At 38.5% G+C, this 23,953-nt stretch overlaps 3 protein-coding genes across 10 annotated transcripts; 1 reads left to right on the plus strand and 2 right to left on the minus strand.

Moving 5' to 3' along the window:
* Nucleotides 1–216: 216 nt before the first annotated feature.
* Nucleotides 217–2,105, plus strand: LOC103453725 (transcription factor MYB44-like). Of its 2 annotated transcripts, XM_029108000.2 has the most exons (2): nucleotides 217–1,730; nucleotides 1,913–2,056. In XM_029108000.2, the coding sequence occupies exon 1, from the start codon at nucleotides 698–700 to the stop codon at nucleotides 1,637–1,639; it is 942 nt and encodes a 313-aa protein (XP_028963833.1). In that variant the 5' UTR covers nucleotides 217–697; the 3' UTR covers nucleotides 1,640–1,730; nucleotides 1,913–2,056.
* A 1,636-nt stretch (nucleotides 2,106–3,741) lies between these two features.
* On the minus strand, nucleotides 3,742–10,310 carry LOC103453726 (probable cadmium/zinc-transporting ATPase HMA1, chloroplastic). The gene is made up of 13 exons (XM_008393288.4): nucleotides 9,546–10,310; nucleotides 9,299–9,449; nucleotides 9,040–9,224; nucleotides 8,727–8,873; nucleotides 8,163–8,358; nucleotides 7,762–7,874; nucleotides 7,384–7,625; nucleotides 6,996–7,101; nucleotides 5,915–6,079; nucleotides 5,240–5,456; nucleotides 4,467–4,654; nucleotides 4,304–4,390; nucleotides 3,742–4,149 (listed from the first exon to the last, which is right to left on the minus strand). The coding sequence occupies exons 1-13, from the start codon at nucleotides 10,074–10,076 to the stop codon at nucleotides 3,970–3,972; spliced, it is 2,508 nt and encodes an 835-aa protein (XP_008391510.3). The 5' UTR covers nucleotides 10,077–10,310; the 3' UTR covers nucleotides 3,742–3,969.
* Nucleotides 10,311–12,260: 1,950 nt separating this feature from the next.
* Nucleotides 12,261–18,413, minus strand: LOC103453727 (protein MRG1). 7 transcript variants are annotated; one of them, XM_008393291.4, is made up of 11 exons: nucleotides 18,132–18,413; nucleotides 17,379–17,432; nucleotides 17,237–17,250; nucleotides 16,386–16,531; nucleotides 15,669–15,716; nucleotides 15,507–15,547; nucleotides 14,943–15,041; nucleotides 14,658–14,737; nucleotides 14,184–14,353; nucleotides 13,148–13,232; nucleotides 12,261–12,726 (listed from the first exon to the last, which is right to left on the minus strand). In XM_008393291.4, the coding sequence occupies exons 1-11, from the start codon at nucleotides 18,267–18,269 to the stop codon at nucleotides 12,636–12,638; spliced, it is 966 nt and encodes a 321-aa protein (XP_008391513.1). In that variant the 5' UTR covers nucleotides 18,270–18,413; the 3' UTR covers nucleotides 12,261–12,635. The 7 variants fall into 7 exon arrangements, with proteins under 7 accessions (XP_008391513.1, XP_017192648.1, XP_008391514.1 ...); XM_017337159.3 differs by having other exon boundaries at nucleotides 15,669–15,704; nucleotides 18,132–18,412; XM_008393292.4 differs by having other exon boundaries at nucleotides 14,943–15,044; nucleotides 15,669–15,704; nucleotides 18,132–18,412.
* Between the last annotated feature and the right edge of the window lie 5,540 nt (nucleotides 18,414–23,953).

The raw sequence follows: 23,953 nt of genomic DNA on the forward strand, positions 1-23,953 counted from the left end.
GTGACAGAGTAAAGCAGACGCTCCTGCCGTTGAAGTGGGCATAAAAAAAGCAAATAAATAAAATAAAAATAATATTTGACTACTAAAAAAATGAGTCAAAATTCTTACGAAAAAGTGAATTGTTGATTTATATAAATATTATTTTATAAAGACAGATCAATCACAAGTGCTTGTTTTATAAATCATTATATAAAAATTATATCTATAATATTTAATTAAAATTAAAATTATTTAGTGATTTATCTGTATAAAGACAGATCAACCAAATCGATAAAATTACAAACCGACTTCTTCTTATTCATCTTTAAAAAACCAAACATTGTTGAACAAAAAATAAAATAAAAAGGCAAAAGAGTGATGGTTACACAATTCAGTTCACTTTCCAAATGACGCGTGTCCCTTCTCCAGCTGTATCCCAAACCTCCCCAATTCTTAACCGACTGCTTCCAACAAGCGGTGCCGCTGACACCCACTTCAACTACTATTTAAGTTTAACCATCAAACCTCCACCGGCCCAACCGGTCACCATTCACCCCCTCCCCTTCCTCATATAAAAACCCCCACCCTACGTCTCTCTACCCTGTTTTTTCCTCTCTCCCCAAACCAGCAGCTCTCGACTTTCAAAATTCAAAAATTTACAGAGATTAAAATCGAAAAAAAATAAAATTAAAGAGAGAGGTCGTGTGAGTTAATTGCGATGGCGGTGATCAGGAAGGATATGGATCGAATCAAGGGTCCATGGAGCCCCGAGGAGGACGACTCGCTCCAGAAGCTGGTGCAGAAGCACGGCCCCAGGAACTGGTCGCTGATCAGCAAGTCGATTCCTGGTCGGTCCGGGAAGTCGTGCCGGCTGCGGTGGTGCAACCAGCTGTCGCCGCAGGTGGAGCACCGCGCTTTCACTCCCGAGGAGGACGACACGATTATCCGGGCCCATGCCCGGTTCGGGAACAAGTGGGCCACCATCGCCCGCCTCCTCAACGGCCGGACCGACAACGCCATCAAGAACCACTGGAACTCCACCCTCAAGCGAAAATGCTCCGACGTCGGCGGCGTCGTTTTGAATGGAGGATACGATGGTCATTATCTCCTTGACCACGAGCAGCCGCCTCTGAAGCGGTCGGTTAGTGCCGGGTCGGGCGTGCCTGTTTCCACCGGGCTTTACATGAGCCCGGGTAGCCCATCCGGGTCGGATGTGAGCGACTCCAGCGTGCAAGTCATGTCTCTTCCCGACTGCCACGTGTACAGACCCGTGGCAAGATCTGGCGGGGTTTTGCCTCCCGTGGAAACGACGTCGTCTTCCAACAACAGCAGTAACGGCGAGAAGGAGAACGACCCTCCGACTTCACTGTCTCTGTCACTGCCCGGAGTCGACGCCGGGGAGGTGTCGAACCGTGTTGCTGCGGCGACCGAGTCGATCCCTGCTCCGGCTCCGGTTCCGGTTCCGATTCCGGCTGCTCCGGTGTTGAATATGCCCTCGGAGTTGCTGGGAGTGATGCAGGGGATGATAAGGAAGGAGGTGAGGAGCTACATGGCGAGGTTGGAGCAGGGCGGGGTTTGTTTTCAGCAGGCTGCGGTTGCTGGCAATGACGGGTTTAGGAATGTTGGGATGAATCGAATTGGGTATAGCAGGATTGAGTGAGGGAGAAAAGTGCGGATTATTCCGGACATTTTCGCAATTTGGAAGGTGGGATGGAGCTCAATGCAAAAGGTTTTGAGCTCTTTGGACAGAAGTAGTTAGGCAGTGGAAAGCCCTGATCATAAAATCTATGGAGGGGTCTGGAGGGGGACGGAAGGAACGAGTGGGGTGGTGGCGTTGTCTTTTACTTTTATTAATTTTTGCTTTTTTTTAAGTAAGGGAAGATAATAATATTGGTCAATGTACAGAGAGAGACTGAGAGAGAGAGAGAGAGAGGTAGAAGAAAGGTCAGAGTGGAATCCAGTTCAAAGAGGGAAGGGAACTTTGGGCCTTGTTCATCGAAAACCATGCAACCTTTAAGGGAAGAAAAATGGAAGAAAAAAATGAGAGGAGAAAAAAGAATCCTTGAAATTTCACTTATTTTTCGTCCTCTTAATATTTAATTTCCAGTTTGTTTTTGTTGCTCATATTATTGATCTCTGCTGTGCCTGTGCAATGGTAAAACTGAAAATGGGTTATGCCGCTCTACATTTGAGGGCTTTTGTGATATGAAAAGGGAGTGACGTATATGATATATCGGCAAAGATTTACAAAAACGACGATATCTGCAGATCACTGCATAAAATCTGTCAAAATTACCCAATATTTTCAACTTTTGAATTTATTTTGAGATATTTTTGTTTTTTTCTGAGTTTTGAGAATTTTATTTATTTATTTCTGATTAAATCTGACTGAATTGATATTATATTTTTCGATAAAAAGAACGTCACTGTAATTTTTTATATTTTTTTCAAAAGTAACAGATATCAACCGTTAATATCGATTGAAGCGGTTGCTGGCGTATAATTACAAGAAAAAAAAGGCAAATATTTAAATACCCAGACAGTGAAAGGCTTTCTGGTATTTCTGGTTAATTTGTTCAAACTTAAAGTATAGGGAGGGAGGTGGGGTTGATGCGACAGCAAATGGCCTAATACCTAACAATATAAGAGGGGATTTGTCAAAAAAATAAAAGGAAAAGTGGGAGGTGGAACTCCGTTTACTTGTTGGGTAAGAAAAATATCTCAATATCTTTGCCTTCCACCCAACAATCAGTTACGCAAAAAGGTGACTTTGCACTTGATAGAGTAGATATTTTGAGTGAGTTGAAGGTGTGAACAAATGCTAAAAATGGTGCCAGTAGCCATCAATCGAAACTCATATAAAATATTTGGTTTCATTACGTTGAATACTGGGAGTTTATCATGACTCTTAGTATTCTATAGCAGTTAACCGATAACTATGAACAAGTTCAATCGTTAGTAGCCGAAGCTCTTCATTACATAAAACATGCTATTGCTTTCCAGCAAATACAAGTTTAGTAGCTAGCGCCATTGCTTTCTCCATCGTCATCTTTCATGGTTAGAGATTTTACATGTTTGAGGAGTTCACAAGCTAAGTTGAGATTGGTATGTTCGGAGGTTTAATCCATCTTATAAGTTACGACGATAAAAATTAATTACTGATGACATTTTACATAAATTGTACACATTTTTTTAGCTAACGAATGAATGTAAAAGTATGTAGAAGCGTTATCAACAAGACGGTATCTTTAATAAATTGGGGACATCATCCATGGTAAAATTTAGGTGGAAAGTTGAAAAAATACGCGGTTGGGAAAGTCGAATGTGGGCGTGGAATTTGTAGGTAAAGAAGCACTTTGCAGTTGGAAAAAAAAGAAAAGAAAAGAAAAGAAAGGAGATAGGCATGCAAATATCGTTATCGTTATGTGGTTGACCCATGTCAGCAAGGGAGGGAGAAATAAAACACATGACAGCTCCATGCACTATCTTCCAAGTACGGATTTAGGTAAAGGAAAATTAATGAAAATAATTTGAAAACTTCGAGTTTTAACGATAAGGACTAAATAAAAGGTAAAATGAATAGTACCATAATTAACATTTTAGCGTACAAATATGATTTTTCGTTAAAGTTCCCATTAGGTTATTACTGAAAAAAGGTTGCTTGGTGAGCAAGATACGGAAAACAACTATTGACTCCTTCCCGCCGCAGCCCAAGTCCTTTACGCAAGGAATATAAGCTTGGTAAAATCCTCCCCAAGTCTATTTTTCTGTAAATTAAAGGGCTATTTTATTGCTTTCTAGGGTTTGAATTAAACATACGAACTCCATTGTTGTAAGTTTTACAGAAGAAATTGTGATGCTCAACAAACATCGGACTGAAAATCACGACTTTTTACAGGTTAAATAACGGACTCTTGACGAAATGATACTTACTTACAGAAGACTTTGACGGTTTAACCATGGAATTATAAGGGGAAAAGGTGTTTTAAGTTACTCAGCTGCAGCTTGGATGGTGTTTCCGCTGGATTGAAGTGTCCTCGGTGATATGAGTTTAGATTTCAGTTCGTTCACCAAATGCAATAAATCCTGCCTCCAGGACCACGTTGGGTGGTTTAGAGCGCGGATGGAATTGAGGCAAACAAGAAGGGTACCGCCTTCGTGTAATAGAACCTACATTACCAAACAAGAGCAATCATGAAACCAGAAGCTAAAGTTAGAGAGCAGCCAAGAGTTTGTGGCACTGCTTCTAATGGTGTACTCCAAAAGACATGGAAAAGAAAGTAGCAATAAGGTTTCAGAAATAAAAAGACGAATCAATTCATACCGTTAACCAGAGGGGAAGAAATCCTAATACGGATGGAAGAGAAGCCAAAATTATACAGGATAAAGCAAGGGCTACACTCTGCTTCACCTGCATTTGCATGAAGAAAATAACGTCAGTAACAGAAAATAACAGAAAAGTGATGGAATAGATGTTCAGCAAGTACCAAAGCAGTTGTTTGGCGAGACTTGGCGATACAGAATGGTACAGCAGATATATTGTCTCGCAGCAGCAAAACATCTGCAACAGCTATGGCAGTTGCACTAGCACGTTGGGCAAGGACAATCCCTACAGTGGCTGCTGCTAGCGCTGGAGCATCGTTTATACCTTCACCGACCATTATCAGACCTCCACCTGTAGTAAATCCCAGAATGTGCTGAGCTAAACACAGTAGCTTCGGAAAATAGGTGAGGGAAAGATTGGCATACCTTCGATAAATTGCCCACCACCATAGACATGATTAATTCAACACTTGATATAATGCGTAGTACTTAGTACATTATTGAAATTAGAATGAAAAGGATATGGACATGGGGGAAACAAGAAGAAAAGACATTCTCAGTGAAAATACATAATGCAAATGCAATTTCCATTCTTTGTACTCGTATTAATAATAGTTAACAAACATGCGGGACATGCATAGACAAGTTGTTAAAATATAACACGTTTAGGAATGAATTTAACAAAGTAGAAAGGAAAACAAATTCCTCGACAGAAGACCTAAACGATGGCGTACACAGTACTTAATGTTACCTAGTCATCAACTGTGCATCTGCCGAACCTCAGATATACATAAGATGAGTGAAAAGACTAAAAGAACTGAATGAAGTGCTACTTTGTCATTGGGGAAACAGAAAACCTACATATCAATTATATTTAGAGATACAGGGACCACTCATCAAATGGCATGTTACTAGGCGTAAAGATAAAAAAACTCACCCGTATCCCTTGAGACATCCTTAACATGACTGAGCTTATCCTCAGGCTTCAGGCTGCAATAAACTTCATTGATACCAACAGAATTTGCAACTCTCCAAGCACTTGAATCATGGTCACCAGTCAACATCATTACACGGAGCTTTGCTTGATCTTTTAACTCTTCTATGACATCCGAAACCCCAGGTCGAGGCCTATCCTCAAGGTGAATCAAAGTTACCTGCATAGGTTCATCCAGATTTAGAAAAGGCTAAACAAAAGACACACCATAGGAATATGGGTGTTTATATTGATAAACAAACGAAAGTTTCGGGAAGCGTCCATCCTATTTAGCTTGCTAACATACTCTCCTAAACATGTACGTAGGTTGGATAGTTTTGAACACCAGTATTCCAGTAAACCTTTTTGCGATAAGCTTAGTTATGCACATTTAAAAAAGAATTAAGTTAAGCACATTTAGGCAACTAACCTATTTGTGTTCACTCTGCAGTTCAGTTATATCTCATACCCTCATAATTTCAACCAAACCCAATTGCTATACCCTTATTTCACACTTCTTTTAACACCCAAACAAAATGAATATACCCTCATAATTGCAATTCCCACAAATTTCAGTCGTCACACCCATTTCAAACCAAAAGTTCCCCTTATTTGCATACTCTTAAAATGAAACCTCACCTTTTCATTGACAGAAAGAGCAGCACGAACAAATTCTGTTCCATACGAAGATGCACTAACAGCTTCCTTGATCTTTTCTGATGCATCTTTTGATCTACAAAGTGACGTGATGAAATCTACTGAACCAAGAGATGCTTTCAACAGTTGACCCCCTTCAGTTCCTAACTATAACGAGATAGAAATCAATGTAAATCATTCTACCTCTCACTGGCCAAAACACTTAAAAATGTAGGGTAAAACCGTGAAAGACAATTGATGCCCTATGATCCATTCATTACATTTGTATTGATATGCCATCAGAAAAGAAAATAATCATGCACATAGAGCACCTCTGGAATCAAGGTATGTAATGTTGTGATTTGGCTCGTCAAAATACCAAGGCCAAACAGGTTTAGGTGTTCAATTGGTGTTGGGAAAGGAGAAAAGGAATGTGCACAGGTTATTTCCCATAAGATTGGGAAATAGGTTATTCTTTGTAATCCCAATCAGTTTAGGATTAGGAAGTAAGTTTTCCCTATTCTAAAAGGAATTAGGAATCCTATACTTGTAAGGCATGTAACCATTGGTCTATGTACTATAAATAGGCTTGTTGGGGGCTGTTTATTCACACGAACAGCCGAGAGAATACTAGGGTAGAGAGCCAAGAGTGATAGAGAGATCTAAAGTAAGGTTTTGGGGTTAGAATAAGGGTTTTCAATGTTCTTAATCGAGTTGTTATTCTCCAAAGTGCAGGTGATTTCTCAATAGAGATCACACAAGGAGTAGGCAAAGTTCGCTGAACCTCGATAAATTCTTTGTGTTTACTTAATTGTTCATATATTTGCGTGGCACCATCTTATAAGTTTGCACAACACTAAAGACTATCGATAAAAAAGATCAACTAAGGGGGATTAAAATCTACACGTGACCGATAGATACCGGTATGGATTAAAAAAATAGCTAAGACATGGAAAAGTGGCAGCAAATATAGATTACAAAACAAAATGGGGTCATATTGGATAAGAAAATGAGCGAAGCACTTCATTTTTAAAGCTGGAAATTTATAAAAGAAAAGGTCTATACTAGTTAGAAAAAAGAATACCTCGATGCCATTGAGAGTAGCAATTAGACCTCTGCCTGGAAAATACTCAAAACTCTCAATAGAAACAGAAGGAAGGTCTTTACCTTCGCTATGGTCGACCACAGCTCTGAAAGAAAAATAGAATGACCGATAAGTATTGATATTATCATCTTCAACATGTTTCATCTGTGAAATAGTATATTAGATTCAAACATATCTCATTACTAGATAGAGGGCATTAAGATTAAAATAAACGTTGTCAGCAAGGAGTAAAGTTGTTCATTACCCTTTTTGAGTGGGAAACAATGTGTGTACAAGTTGAATCAGAAAGGATGTTTTACAGATTACAATTGCGAGGGATAGTAAGTTGAGCAGAAAATTAAATAGGGCGGCTGTCCAAAAACAGTACCTTCCAATAGGGTGAGTGGTACCCTTCTCCATTGCAGCGGCAACAGCAAGAGCCTGCTTTTCACAGCTGGGGAAACAACAGGAAGAAAAATCTGATATACTATTTCTCATCCGATGCCCGTAAATTGGTTCAATTGCTTTGAACGCCAACCCCCCGGTTGTCAAGGTTCCAGTTTTATCAAATGCAATAGTGTGACAAGAAGCTAGAGCATCTAGCACATGGCCACCTTTCAGCAATATCCCCTGTAACAAATGTAAAAGGTGGCATGTCAAACCCAAATAGCACATGCCATGTTACTGCACAGAATTTAAAATTGTAACTCGTAAATGCATGAAAAGCAAACTAGTTCTTGATTATAGCATTGGTTAAAATGCCTACCTTCCTTGCACAGGAACTAATTGCAGTAGCATATGCCAATGGAGCTACAGCCAAAGCACATGGTGAAGCTGCCACCATGAGGCCCAATGCTCTATAAACTGATCCTCTGCAAGCTAAAGGATTAAGCAAATATCAACTAGATGGACGATGAACATGCCCTCTATTATGAATACATCTAGTGCAAACCGGTATTCAGCTAGTTCTTTTAGAAGCAGGAAAATAAGGTAGTTCTTTCAGGATTTGGTATCACAAACCCGTCTAGCATTCATTTTGTCTGAATCAGCATATATATAATTGTGAAAAAATGTACATAATCATTTTACATTTCCCAGACTTATCCGTGGGATCCAGTAAAGCTAAAAAAAAAAAAAAAAAAAAAAAAAAAAAATAGGGAAGATTACCTGATGTTCCAATAAATGGCCACTTGAATAGGAATGGGCCAAGAAGAGCAATGGCAGCTGACAAAACTACCACCACCTTGCTGTATTGCTCTCCAAATTGATCCAACCACCTCTGAAGCTTTGGTTTGTTCAATTGTGCTTCTTCAGTCAATTGCACAATTCTACTAAGGGTTGATTCTTTCCAAGTTTTAGTTGCCTGCATAAACAATTGGATTTAGCACCTAATCACCGCACATTACAACAATCTTACTAGCATGAGAACTCTAGAAACCCATCCGTGACAACTTTTAAGATCATCCCACCAACGACTGGCATGAATTATATTTCCAAGGTAAATTTGGAATCTAGTGAATTACATGCGAAGTTTAAGGGTTATAAAAATATCTAAAAACTGGGGCAGAAAAGACTCATTCGTGAGAAACATCAAGGGTGTTACATGTAACTTTCAGTATGGCTTCTATCATTTACATAGGGAGAAAAATTAAATATGAAAAACAAGTTCTTTTTCTTTCAGTTATGTATCCAATTCTGAAAAACTCGAAAACAAAATATTTGAGAATGTACCTTCAATATTATCCTGCCATCCAAGTTCCTAGCACCACCAGGAACCCTGTCTCCAACTTTTGTCTCCAGCGGTTTAATCTCTCCAGTCAAGTGCTCGATAGTAATGGTGGCAGTACCTTGGAAAACTTCACAATCTACAGGCACAGACTAATCACAACACCAGCCCCCATTACAATGCTTCCATATTCTAATGGATCATTAAGTGAGAGATATAATGATATATCATTGTAGTGAGGACAAGACCTATTGAAGACCCTACCAAATCATTCCACTAGTGATACAAACATCAAGGTCGTAAATTTGGTTCCCGTACCTCACCAGCTCCGACGAAAATGTACGACCCCACTTGTAGGTCGTGCACAGGAACCTGCTTGTACTCCAACTCGGATGTATTAGGAAGTTGTCCGTCATTGATATCCAGCACAAGAGCAAAATCCGGATAATTTTCCTTCAACTCTTTGACGTCAATCATAGACCGACTTGTGAAATACTCCTCAGCTGCATTGACAACACACAATGATCAATACACATTGCTAGTTGCCACCAAATGGTAGCGAAATTGAAATGCTTACCGATATGAGCAAGGTTGAACATGGCCAAAAGTAACCCTCCTTCTAATGCATTCCCCATAAACACAGACGCAAATGCTGCTAAAGCCATCAATACATGAATGTTCACCTTCCCGCCACTTAAATCAGTAAGGGCGTCGAGTGCCGCCGAGACCTACAGTTAAATCCAATTCAAATTCAATCAATTGCAGATCAAATTATAGGGTTTTAGCCAATAAAAAAAGGAGGATGCTAGTTCTTTAGTTCTTACCCCCACTAGAGGAAAAGCGACGAGTATGAAGGCGTTCTGCATAGGCTTCACGGCCGGCTTGGGCATCAAATAAGGGCAAGCGGCGGCGGCGAGAAGCAGAGCGGCGGAGCAGAAGCACAATTGCAAGTGTTCCCTGAGGAAGTCGGCGAGATCGGTCCATCGCACGGCCTTGGCGAAGCGGACGAACTGTTTCTGCGATCCGGTGAGCTCCGCAGAGTCGTGGTGATGGTGGTGATGGTGGTGGTGGTGGTCGTGATTATGGTGGTGGTGGTGATCATGATCGTGATCGTGATCGTGATCGCATGCACCTGAGGTGCACCGGGGAGTGTTGGAATTGCGGAGACGAGGAGGAGGAAGAGGAGGGAGGGATTTGAAGCGGAAGATGGGAGGGCGGAGGAGGGGGTGGTGGAAGATGGTTTTAAGGGAGGGCGAGTTGAGTCGAGTTGTAGTGGGGAGATGACTCAGTAGGAGGGAGTGGTGGTGGTTGGTGGTCACTCTAATTGGGAACGGATAAGGGAGGAGGGATTCCATTTGGGTTTTGGTAGAGAGAGAGAGTGTGTGTTCAAAACATGGTCGTCGGTGAGACCTTGAGAAGTGGAAGTGGAAGAGGAAGTTGTGTTTCCGTCGGTGTTTTATTTGTCGCCAGAGTTTGGAGTACGGAGTGGTCGGTCTGCGGATTGGGTGGTGACATTGTCTCCACAGAATGTCCTCATTTCGAAACCCTGCAAGTGACAAGTGGGATTTTGGGGCCGTTGATTTAATTGATTTACACCTTCTATTAAATTTGGTCAACTATTAATGGTTGGTGTGACAATAAATGACTCAACTCTCAAGACTAATCATAGTAGAAATAATAACACATTAATGGCGTCTTATGCGCTATCATGAGAGATTTTTCAGTATGATTGTCATACGAGATAGTACATCACGTGTTTTTATATAAATGGTGAAATATGTATGTCAAAAGATTAATAACTTAAAAATTAAAACTTTTCACCACTTACATAGAAACACATCCCTTTACAACTAAAAATTTCTCCACTATCACGTAAACAGATCAAATGGTCTACTTTACGGAAGATATAAATTGATATGTGATGTTATAAAAATCGGAGCATACCCTATTTGAATAACTTCAATGGTTTAAAATATACAATCATTTTATGAACATATCTTTTTGGTTAATTACAAATTTTGCGTCATCATGTTTCGGTTTTTTTCTTTTTCACTTTGGTCACGTAAATTTACCCCATTTCAAGTTGGTCTCTAAATTTGTGAAGATGTGTTTAATAAGGTCCTTAAATTTGTGAAAAAAAATGTGTTTAATGAGGACATGTAGAAATTTTCATTACAAAAATTGATACAACGATATGTGAACATTTTTGTCTAGGATTTTTGTCTAGGGTTTAATACTCTTAAGATAAATTGCACTAATCATCCATTTGGTTGTGATGACATGTCAATTACTACCTTAGTTAAAAAACTCTTACCAATACCTTTGTGGCTAAGCCCGTTTACCAATCTAAGACCAATTCCAAGTTTTCATCCAAATTACCTCTAATTCGAATTAAATATCGAACATGCACTAGTACTATGATCTAAAAACATTCATCTTTTTTTGTAAGTTAGAAATTTCGTATTTGACTCACATATATAAAAATATTGGAGCTGAGCTTAAGGCCTAATTACATTAGCCCAAATGTCACCCTCTTTTTCCCTCAAAAAAAAAAAAAAATGTCACCCTCTTTTATGTAATGATGGACTCCCATGCTCCTTAAACCCCCCGGTAGTGTGAGTGGTGACGTTTTTAGCATTAGATGCGGTGTCTTAGGCTCTTGGACCCCTCACACTACTAGTTTGTTATGCTGCAGTTCGGCTATTTGCCTCTCTGTAGGCTTTCTGTGTATCTTTCAGGCATCTTTATCCTGATTTTATGAAATCCAGTTTACCAAAAAAAATAAAAAATAAAGAATGATCACACTCATTCCAATGCATTAAATTGAGATTACATAATTTAAATAAAAATATTGCAACACGTATAATATTGACATATGACGTTTGAGCATGTTGTTCAATTTCACTCATCCATCAAGGGTTCAAAACTCCCCATTCTCTAAAATATTGTAATATTTCGAATTCTTTACATTTTTATTTGCACATTGAAAAGAACAATGTACATGATGCTTAAGCATGTGGTTCAATTTCACTCGTCTATTAAGGGTTCAAAATTCCCCATCCTTTAAATTATTGTAATAGTTTCGAAGCTTTTACATTTTTATATGCACATTGAAAAGATCAATGTATATGGTGAGTTACAAAATGAGGTCTAGAGGTCGTCGGTAACGGTGGGTAACGGTCGTAACAACAACAATGATGATAGTTTCTCGTCTTTTTATTTCTTAATCTCATTTTGGTGATTTGAAGTCGTAAATTTTGTCCAATGAAAACCAAGAAAAACTAGTATATATGGCACATCTTAATTATCTGATAGTCTTGGTCTTAGGTCTACACTGCACAACTTTGCAGATATGGCCAGCCAAATTTGTTCATCGAATAATAATATGGCCACCCAATTTTTTTTTGTCATTCTTCTATATTTACTCTTCTGTATTTATCAATGAAGATGAAAACTAAAAAGGAAATAGTCACCAAACGGACCGTGAATATTAAATGCATACCAACATTCTAAATATCTAATTCAATGACGTGGTCATGTGAGAAGAACATATGTCTTGGTCATGTTTTACAAAACTCTGATCAATGTTTTACAAATGCACGTCATAAACACAACTATTACTTCCAAGGTTACAGAACGATTACAGTATTCAAGAAGCAATTGTCTGTAACTCTGTCGGTGAAATAAAATTCCCGACAGAATACACTACAGAAAACCAAGTAGAAACCGAAAAGAAAAGGAAAAGAATGAATTAATGCTGATGTTACAACAACAATTGGATGTTTCACGTTTCTGGATTGCCTAGGTGGATGTATCGATAACATGCCATGGTCATTAATCTCTACAGTCTCTGCCATCCGTCCAACGGTGGCAAATATGTGGGCAACAGAAGTTAGAGCAGTTCATGTGGCAATTCAGTCATGTTTTCCCTTACCTTTCCCTTCAACGCTTTTTGAGCCATCATAAGCGGAAAGGAAGAACGTACTCTGATTTTTCTGCATAAACCTGCATGACAATGAAAAAATTACTTGCAAGTGTGTACAAGGCAATAATTGAAGTGAGCTGCACCGAATTTGAAGAACATCGTCAAAATAAAAGTGACAGCGCACATGAAATACATCTTTACTACTTGGAAGGTAAACTAGAGTTCCCATCAACTTCTTCAGGTTTTCTAATTAAATGACGTCGACTCATCTTTTCCTCTAGTTTTAATTGATTACACAACCGAATCTGAAATTACTTGCAAATAACCAGGCACAACTCATTTTTTAAATTCGAAACTTCAAAAGAATAGTGAGGAAGTAGCAAAATGTGACAACGGTGATGATGCTTAAGTTTTCATCTATTCTTAAGTCAGCTAAAATTGAGAAAACAGAAATATGTCCAAAAGGGTCATTTATGCAATGTATAAAGTTTGAGAGGATACCTGAGAAAATCAAGTAATTTCTGCTGCAAGTGGCTTTGTGTTTCCTCCTCGATGTTGACATATGCCAACAGCTCCGGCAACTTAACTGCAAACACCAGAAATCTGTCACTATTGCACAAAACTTAACTGACCACTTTCATGACAAAACATTTTTACTTTCAAATTTCACAAATCATCTATTGTTATGGTTGTCAGATCAGAAGAGACCTTTTATACAAACCACAAATTCGTAATGCAAAAGGAAAACATTAGAATTTCAAAATCAACAGCTTGGATTTGGTCTATGAGATTTTCTCCAGAAAGTTGTTGCCAGGGTCAAGGTCTAAGTTATGAATGAGATATTCATTAATTTACTGCACAAAGCCTGAACGAGACGTGGGAGACAGAAACACAGATAGAATAATATTAGGAGAAGTGTCCTTAAGCATTGCAGGAAAACGATTCTGTTGAAAAAGAAAATTCACATTAACAGTAGAACAAAGTTTTGAAGTTAATGTCCTTTCTGGAGAGAAGTAGTGGATTTTTGAACAAAGTGATTACAAAAATTGCAAGGACTGTACTTGCACAGAGCACGAACCTTTTTTTTCTCCATTGCATGTGGTCCAATATCCTGTAGATAGGGTGTTGCGTTTCTACCCGGAGTCCTGGGTTCGAAACTCCCCCCTCCCCTAAAATATTGTAATAGTTTCGGACTCCCCCGCAAACCCACCTCCTAAAATAGTAAAATTTGAAGAAAAAAAAAAGGAACCTTCTTTTCACCCCCTCAAACCCCAACCCTTTCCAAATCCCAGCTTCTCCTTTACCCCCTAAACAAGACCCAAGGGACCTATAATATGTATATGGATACCTATGCTTTCTCCAAGCTTGCAATGTTTAAATTCAATGCAAGAGACATCAAAGCCACACATTCACCAGAGTCAACTAGTGGCATCAGTTGCCACAACACGTAGAACGCCAAAAACAACATACAGACCAGACAAGATAAAGAATAATAACATACAAACTTCAAAGAATCGACACTTATGGGTGATCATACCAAAGAGTCGTAGTAAATGTTCAGCGCCATATATTGTTGCCGGAGAGACATCACCTACAACTGCTTCAAGATACTGTTTGCGTTCCTTTTTGTATAAGAGCATCACTGGCAATGCCTTGTCAAAGTAACATCGTATTCCTTTCAGGATTTCACCAACTGGATCAGTCACCCTGTATAGATCATGTAATGATCAATATGCATACTGCAACTCCAAACGACATCTTACATTATACACAGAAGCCGCAAGATTAGATTAGAGTACCATAATATTTATATGAGACATAATCATGTAGATTCAACTCATCCCAAATTATATGTTATAGACACTAATTGATCCATGGGGCGACATATTTGTATATAAAAGTTTCAGCAAGAACTAAGCAACAGGAACAAACTGGCATATAACAAGAACAGGAAAGATAACAAAAAAAAACTAGTAGAAGAATAGAAAATACAAGACTTGGCTAAACTTACTTTCCATCCTTCTTTGTCCTGTAGTCGAGGTATTTCTGCAAAATGTCGTCTACAGTTGGAGAACGTGGAAGTTTTACAAGCTGCAGCAAAAAAATAAATTTCAGAAATCAATATAACTATGAAACACTGAAAAGGGTCATTGAAAGCCGGGATAAAATTTCCATCAAGAGATGCAATGTGAAGAACCAAAAATATTTTTGATAGACATTTAACTTCAAAACCATCATGCTACATATTTGTCAAATGACAGTCACAAGAAGTTGTTTTCTAACAGTTCATACGCACCTTATCCTGCTGAGAAACAAATTCCCAGTCATCAACAAGTTGCTTCCTTAGTGTTGACGGAATTTGAATCTTGACAAGCTTTTCCAGTGCAGCAGTGTCCTTCTAACAATTAAAGGAACCCACAATCAGCCCAGCATCTTTTTAAATGTTAATAAGAAGACTTAACTAAGACCTGATGCGAATATTAAACAGTTCCGGAAGGTAGCATGAATCATATGTGAGTACAAGTATGCAGTATAGCATTGACAAAGAATAACTGAATATAACAAACAAAATAATCATCCATATTAGCAAAGCAATATCAACATTTGGCAGGGAAAACTTATATCCCTGCATTTCCTATTTTCATCTTCTTTCAAATGGAAAAGCTCAACGGACCACCACTACGCTACGTGTACCTTAAAGCACAACAAAAGAACCACTGCAAAACTTTTTTATACATATAGCCTTATCACACACAAAAAATGAAACCAAGGAGTATGGCAAGTGAGAACAATCATCTGACAGTTATCTGGAAAATGGAAAGGAAAAAAAATTGCATGGTGTATTTAATACATGCCGCACCTCAGTGCCTGAATCATTCTTCCGCTTCTTCCCTTTAGCCACTGCAATAAAATTCAATATTGGTTTACTAAGAAATCCTTGATTTCTTTTTTATGCTTTGTCATATGTTTTTCAAGAAAAAAATCAAAGTAGAAGAAAAAGAAATCAAAAAGTAAAATCTACCGTTGTTCTTGTGGTCCTCTTTCTCTGCTTTTACATCTACAACAGAAACTGGTATCAATGAAAAACACAACAAAAATAAGGCACTCATAACGAATATCACATTGCCAAACATATCAAGATAGTAAACTTTCAATTGTTTTGGTCTATTTTTGGATAATATGTGTTCTACTAAATTCTCTAAACTGGTCAAGTGAAGAGAAATCTTTCAGTATTAAACTTTTTAGTGAATACCCTTAAAAAGAAATGATTGAATATCATCAGTTTCCAACAATTACATTCAGTTTAAGTGTTCTCTGGTGCTTGGAGCCTTGGACCATTGCCAAGCACATCTGTCATAGGGCTAGGACCATTCTAGTAAGGACAAACAACCATGAAACATAGTACAATTGTATACATACTAAATGCAAATGAAAGTGAAAGATTACAATAGTTAAGAAAGAGAAAACGCTTCGAGATGAGAGAGGGAGAGAGAGAGAGAGAGAGAGAGAGAGAGAGAGAGATTATGTGTGCGTGTGTTTCCCTCAACCAAATAATCCATTCGCTAATTCCCTTTTGCCAAAAGTACGTTTCCAGGGAAAATAAGTTTATAGAAATATGAATAAAGGTGCTAATACGCACATATGCCAACCAAGGAGGTATAAAGAATGAAAGGCAGTTGATATTCTGTTAATAAAGCCTTTAGGCACTAAAACAAAAGTAAAAAGGAGCGCAGCTAACCAGTAGAACTTTTTGGCTTTGTTTGAGCTGAGCGTCCTGATTTTGTATTCTTGTCCACGCCCTGTTTCTTGTCAAGAGCTTGCTGCTTCAATATATTATCTTCAGTATGTTTCAACAAGCGATCTCCACCTACCCATTCGTCCCAACTGTTGGCAAGATGTCCAAGCCACAGTAATGATTTCTGTATCCCTTTTTGAAAAGGGCAATTATTAACGAAAGAACATTTCTAGTATAGACTGTAAAACTTTATGGTAGTCTTTTAGACAACACATATCATATGTGAATCATTTGAGGATCACTTTGTGAATTATTGAGAAGTATTTGATCTTTATAACTAGAGAATACAAGCCTTGTTTCTTGTTACGAATTGTGATGAAGGTGCAAGCATGGAGTACGCTGCACCCCATGACACAGGAATGATTACATAGCTCAGAAAGTTAAACAAAACATCATTTTTCAGAAGATACTAGAAAATATGTTTCATATGAAATTTCACATCAGAAACAAGATACTAGACTTTACGTACAACGAAAAAAAACTTTACCAGTTAAACTTAGCCGTACTATGGGAGTCAAAACTTAAATTTGTTATGCATCAATATGTTGCCTTCCTAAAAGGGGATGCATGGGAAGCAATATAGAGGAATGTTTCAAAATATTAAATACAAGCGTTTTAGAGTCTTGAAAGAAACTACATCCAAAGATTTCAACCGCCCCAAATTCCACATAGCTGTTATCCAAATTGTAGATTTCTGGAGTTTTGCATCCTTGCCCCATTATTCCGAAGTCTAAACTTTGGAAAACTTAATGTGGTTGACAGAAGTAGAATAGAAGTTACAGAAACATACTCACTTTTTATTCCAACCCTGCAAAACACCAAGTTGTGCACCAGTTAGTATAATGTCCAGAAACTAGTTTGGTTACCCACATCTTGTCACCATAATATGCGTTCTTGTTGAAGAATGATTATCCAGAGAGAAGTTATTCAACTTACAAGGTAGTGAACAAAGTATCTCCATTCATTTTTCCTCAGCTCTGCCTTTTGAACCTAAAATGTGAAAGCTCAAAGTTGTTTAGATTGGAGCAACACAACGAGAAGTCGCTCAATCAAGGAATAGAGTAGAATTTGGAGCAGTTTAAGTATTGGCACATAGCATATGTGAATTATGTTAATTTTGCCGAATAGAGGGTACAAAAATATCTAAAAGCACATTTCAAAAAATATATATATATAAAAGCATATGTGAATTTTGTCCTTCCACAAAGAATTAAATCATATGTGTAAATGCATCAGCTGGATTGGAATTACAATTTATTTTGCATTTTTCATTAAGTAGACTGAGAGCCTGAAGTTGACGTAATCGACAAAAAAATCGCTGGAAAATCCTAGAACAAGGTTTAAACCATTTCTTGGTGAGTTATTTCATGATTGCACGTAGGAATTCCAAATTAAAATTGAACTAACCAATCAAATCAACAACTGCCCTGAAAAATTAATAGCTATATAAAACTTTCCTTCTTCCTTTGTTTCTTGTTTGGTAAAAAATAAACACCTAAATGAAGTCAATTGTGAACAAAGACTAAAGATTACAAACCCTAAAACCCTAAAATGCAAATTCCAACCCATTCCAACAAAGCTTAACAAAATTCAAGAACTAAAAGAAAAGCACCATAATTTGGAAAGCTAGGACAAAAAGATAGAGAAATGGAGGTCGGGGGAAGAGAAATGGAAGGTCCTTGTGTTTGCCTTGGCTTCGTAGATGCGAGGGCCATGGTAGGCGAGGATCTTCTCGCCCTCGGAGTAGAGGCTGGAATTGGAGGGAGGAGCGTCGCCGTTGGAGGTGTCGCCGTCGGTGACGGAGTCGTCTCTCGATGAATTTCCCATTTTTGGCAGAGCAGCGGTGGCCGGAGGGGTTCAGCTCCTTCTCTCAGTTGAAAAGTTGAGAGGAGGGAGGGAGAGAGAGGAGCGGTCACACTGTTGAGCTTTGAGAGTGACCGGTTGCAGCGGGTGTTCAAATTAAAGTGCAAGATGTGATCCGATTTGTCACTATATTATACTTGGGCCTCTACTTTGGCCCAGAGAGGCGCATGAAAACTACGGTGATGTGTGATTTTTATTTTTGTAAAAATTTTAACGAAAAACCCGCTTATTTTAACAAAAAATCATATTTTCATACTAAAAAGTCAAACCTAATACTATTCACTTTACCCTTTATTTTGTCCTTATCGTTAAAACTCATAGTTTTCAAATTTTTTTCATTAGTTTTCCTTTCTTTTTTTTTTCACAGAAAATTGCAATATAAAAGGTTCTTCAAATTAATAAAGGGTAAATTGCATAATATTTCCTTAGACTTGAGGTCTATTACTATTACAATCTCATATAACATTTTTAAAACATTTCACTTTCATACATTTACTTATCATTTTATTTTAATTTCATACATCCGTTAGAAAATTTGTTAAGTAAATCGTTAAATGATAACGTGGCCAATATAGGATCCCCATTTGTGCTGACATGGCTACTACATTTGTGTCACGTGGCTAAATACTTAATAAAAATTTTAAAATATTAAAATAACTATTTAAAGAAAAATTATAAAAAAATTAAAAAAAAAAAAAAAAACCTAGATCCCCTTCGTCTTCCCCAAAATCCCCACCCTCCCAACCCCCATCACCCACCCCTGCCCCTATCCCCACCACCCCAGCAACTGCTAGTTCTAAAACCACCGCTACCTATCTCAAAAAGCATCAACCTTCGACCAAGGAACCTGTTTCTGCCGCCTCCCCTTCAATTTCAAATCCAAACCCACCTCCAGCTACCGCCAAGAATTCAACTTCGACAGCTGCAAGGTGGAAATTTGGTGGGTGCGACTAGTAGCATATCGGAGTACTTGATAGAGACGCTTCCGAGCTGGCACGTTGAGGACTTTCTTGATTTTTTTTCTGCCCCTTTGGTTTCTCTAAGGTTAGCATTGATTGATCTCGTTCTTCCCTATAATATTTTGAAATTTCCGTCCAGAACTGATGGGGCAGGACAACCCATTCTTCTTCATCCTCCTTAACACACAGCCAAATCCACAAAAAATCAAACCCTCCAAACTCCAAAAACAAAACCCAGATCGTAAATTGAGAGAACAAAAAGGAATTTTGATGTGTTTAAGGAGGAGGAGGAAAAAGGGGAACAAATGAGGGAGTGAAGGTTGGAAGGAGGATCAGGAGAAGAGGAGGAGGGCCCTATAGAAACTGCTCGACAGAAGATTGAAGAGCTCCGTGTTGGAGCTACTTTGCCGGCGTACTAGGGGAAGAGCTCGGCGGGGAGGTTCTCGTCGAAGATGGAGGCGCAATGGAGAGGGAAATGGTTGCAAGTGATGGGGGATGGGAGATGGGAGAAGTGGGTCGGCTCGGGTAGGGGTGGGTGATGGGGATGGGAGAAAGGGATGGGCTCGGGTGGGGAAGAAGAACAGGATTTTTGGATTTTTATTTTTTTATTTATTAATTATTATTATTATTATTTGTTTAGAAGATATAGGTTTTTTTTTTTTTTTTTTTTTTTTTTTATTTTTTTTATTTTTTTATTTTGCCTGGTGGCACACAGGTGGTAGCCATGTGGTACGAATGTGGCAATCATGTCAGCTTCTAACGGATCAATAGATGGAAAATGTAATAGAGGTATTATATTGAAATAAAATAGTAGATGATGTAGAAAGTGAAATGTTTTGAAGATACTGTATGAGGTTGTAATAGATCTCAAACCTAAGTGAGTATTATGTAATTTACGTATTAATAAATTGTCCGGCAATATATTTATTTAAAGATTATTTAGTAAAGAGTTTGAAAATAAAATTTGAGCTCATCAAATAAGATAAAGTTAAATATTATTCTTAAAGTGAAATATAACATTTAAGGAGTTAGATGACTTTTTAGAAATTCTCTTAAGATGGAAGTGGTTTGGATTGATAGCCGTAAGCAATAAAAAAAAATTACTTTGTCGTAATTAATGAGAAAAAAAGTTTAATCACATGATGTCAAACAACATGGAAAACTATGATTATACTAAATTTAACTATAATTTTTTTAATAGAACTGTCAACGCTCAAAATTAGTAAGGTTAACAAAAGACCAGAATGGTTGTGTGTTGGTATTTGATGGGCTTGGGGTTTAGAGTAACAAGAATTGAACCACAATATTTAAGTGGTTCACCTTTTAAAAATGGGATGTCCATTGAGTCTCCCTTATATATTGAATAAGAGGTTACAAATAGTTGTCAGCTTAATACAATCTCTTTTTTCTCTCATTTTGTTCATTGAGTCTCCCTAATCCCCAGCAGTGGCGTCAATTTCTTGATAGAATTTTTAATACATATGCAAATAAGGTTAAAATCACATCAAATACTTGTAAGAGTACAAGGTAGTTGTGGTATATATGCTCATGCAATGTCATTTTCCATAAGGATTATTCAAATAATTTATGTAAAACCAATTCCTAATTAATTACTTAAAAAGGGAATTTGAGAGAGGTGATTATGAACTTTTGTAATATCAAAAATTGTTGATGCACAAAATCAGTGAGGACTTTGGTACAACAGAAATTGTTAAGTTTGTGACCTTCGCTAGATTACTCCGATTACGAGTGCGGATAAGTATGTAAATGGATAGAGATAGGGAAGCAAACACAAGATGTACGTGGTTCACCCAGATTGGCTATGTCCACGGAGTAGAGGAGTTCTCATTAATTATGAAGGGTTTACACAAGTACATAGGTTCAAGCTCTCATTTTGTGAGTACTAGTGAATGATTTAGTACAAATAACATTAGGCAATATTGTGAGAGAGTGATCTCTATTTATAGAAGAGAGTGATCTCTATTTATAGAAAAGAGTTTCTAGTTTCATTCTGACATTGACACGTGTCATGTTGTGACTGGCTTCTGATGTTGACATGTGTTGCACTATGATTGGCTTCTGATGTCGACACGTGTCGCGCTGTGATTGGCCTTCTGGTTGGAGGGAAACTCTTCTGGGTCCTTGACGGTATAACGTTGACTGATGCTCACTAGTTTCGGGATTGGTCAAGTATGGTACAAACAGTGCTCCCCTAAGTTCCCGAGTGAGGGAAACTCCTCGGTTGGGGACTTGCAAGATCCAAGCCATTGAGTAATCACGAAATTTCTAAGTACCGAAATGTGGTATCATTTTCACTTGCCTTATATGTCTTATATGTAGATGTGGCATCTTTTCTGAAAGTACTTTTTCTCCATCCAGGGGTGGTATCTTTAACCGATGAAGATGCACAAGGTAATGTATCAATTTTACTTGAAGCTTACTTGTAGTTTTGGGCTTGGTCAAGTGCGATACAAAACCCTATAGTAGAAGTCCCCCAAGTCACCGAGCTAGGAGATTTGCCGAATGAGGTAACAGACAAGGTAAGCAACCAGACTTCCAAGCAAGCAACCTGGATCGGAGGTTCGACTTCGATTTCCGGCTGATTGTTCTCCTTCTCCTTGTGTCTTAAACAGCAACAAAGATAAGGAGAAGCAAATGGATAAGAGATGATATGAGATACTTTTGCTTTTGAATAAGTAACTTTCCACATGCTTATTCTTGAATTGGGCTGAAGGGTTTTATGGTTTCCTCCAGAGTATAAGGCCGACTCAAGAATTTGAGGGTCAAAACAAGTCCATCAAATCTAGAGTACGTTCGACCCTAATGATATGGGATACTTTTGCTGTCGACAAAGTAGTGGGTATGGTATAGCGAAGCTTTGCTCTTTGGCAATGGTGTAAGCAAAAGGTTGTTGAAGCTTCTCGAGTTCTTCGGATAGGGCAGCGATGCTGGGTTTGGATTTGATTTAGACTTCTCTGTCTGGGTTGTGTGGTTCTGCAAGAAGGGCATCGTGCTGTAGTGATCTGTTCCAGCTCATCATTGATCATTCTGCTTCAATCTCTTACAACATTTGTCCCTGATGCAGGAGTGGAATGCAACCTTTACATTTAAATGGTCTTTCAGAGCACTACTTCTCAGCGACTCATCCATGTGTGGCAGCTTCAGTGTAAAGTGTCAATATCGTATCAACCGTTCTGAGGTATTTATCGAAGGACTTCGTGACCTTGACAACAGTTGAGGATGAGTACTCGAGAGCAATGTTAGGCAAACAACCATGCAAAGATTCTGGGCAATCAGTTCCAGATCGGAAGTTTGATTTCAGGTTCTGACTAATTGCGTTTTTTCTCTTTGTCCTGCAAGTAAGAGCAAGTGCAAAGGAAAGACAGGGAAAAAGCATGATATGGGATACTATTGCTTTTAACCCTAATGATATGAGATACTCTTGCTCTGGTGTGGGTAGTTTGCATAAGTATTATCGGGGGGGGGGAGGAAAGAAGCTAAGTATTTCGAGAGACTCTGCTAGGAGTGCCTTCTCGGATGTGAATAAAAGTTGAGCATTTTTTTTATTTGCAAGTATGCCTGGCTATGGAGGATGAAGGTCGACATATATAGGAATTGTCCCAACAGCGAGTAGTAACGCTGTTCCTTTACCCTTCTCAGTCATAGCAATATAGTAGGAGCTGCAAGATTCACGTGTTTTAACTTTGTCAAAGCACTTTGAAAAAATGGTCTGTGGTATCTGGAAAGCTGATGTTGCATGTGAAGATTGCAGACAAGCTTTATCCAAGGAAATTTGGCTCTCGAAGTTCGAAGAGCGATGCCTCTTTGGTTTTCGAACAAGCAATCCTGTCGGGGATCTGGCTCTCGAGATTTGGAGAATGGTGTCTCTTCGATTTTTTAGAAAGCAATCTTGTTCGAAGTCTGGCTCTTGAGATTCGAAGAGCGATGCCTCTTCGATTTTTGAGAAAATAATCCTGTTGGGAGTCTGGCTCTTGAGATTCGGAGAGCGGTGCCTCTTCGATTTTTGCGCAAGTAATCTTGTTGGGAGTCTGGCTCTTAAGATTCGGAAAGCGGTGCCTCTTCGATTTTTGAGCAAGCAATCTTGTTGGGAGTGTTTTCTCAAATGTGAGTGAAGGTTGGACATTTTTGCCAGTCTGCCTTGCCACGGAGCACTGAGGTTGACACACACAGGGACTTTCCAGTTATCAAGCAGTGGTGCTGTTCCTTTACCCTTGTGGGTAATAGTAAGGTAGCTGGACCTTCAAAATTTATATATCTAAACTTTGTCAGAGATTTTTGGCCAAGTTATCTGTGGTACCCGAGGAGCTGATGTTGCGTGTGGAGAGTGGTGCCTCTTCGAAATCCAAAGAGTGGTGCCTCTTTGATTTTTGAACCAACGGTCATGTTACCCTTTCTTTTATAAGGGCACCAATTGTGTGCAAGAAGTACATTCAGAGAGTTATTACTTGTAGGAATTTTCCCCTTATTTTTGTACTTCAGAGATTTATTGGACCTTATTTCTCCTTCATCATTTCTGAAAATGTCTGGCCCATCCGACCGTCGTTTTGACTTGAACTTTGGTAAAGAGGCAGCTATGTCTCCTCAAGACAACATATGGCGCCCATCTTTCTTATCCCTTACTGGTCCTCTTACCGTTGGGGACTCTGTGATGAAGAATGATATGACCGC

The sequence above is a fragment of the Malus domestica genome, chromosome 02, assembly GCF_042453785.1.
Source record: "Malus domestica chromosome 02, GDT2T_hap1".
Classification (NCBI taxonomy): Eukaryota; Viridiplantae; Streptophyta; class Magnoliopsida; order Rosales; family Rosaceae; genus Malus; species Malus domestica.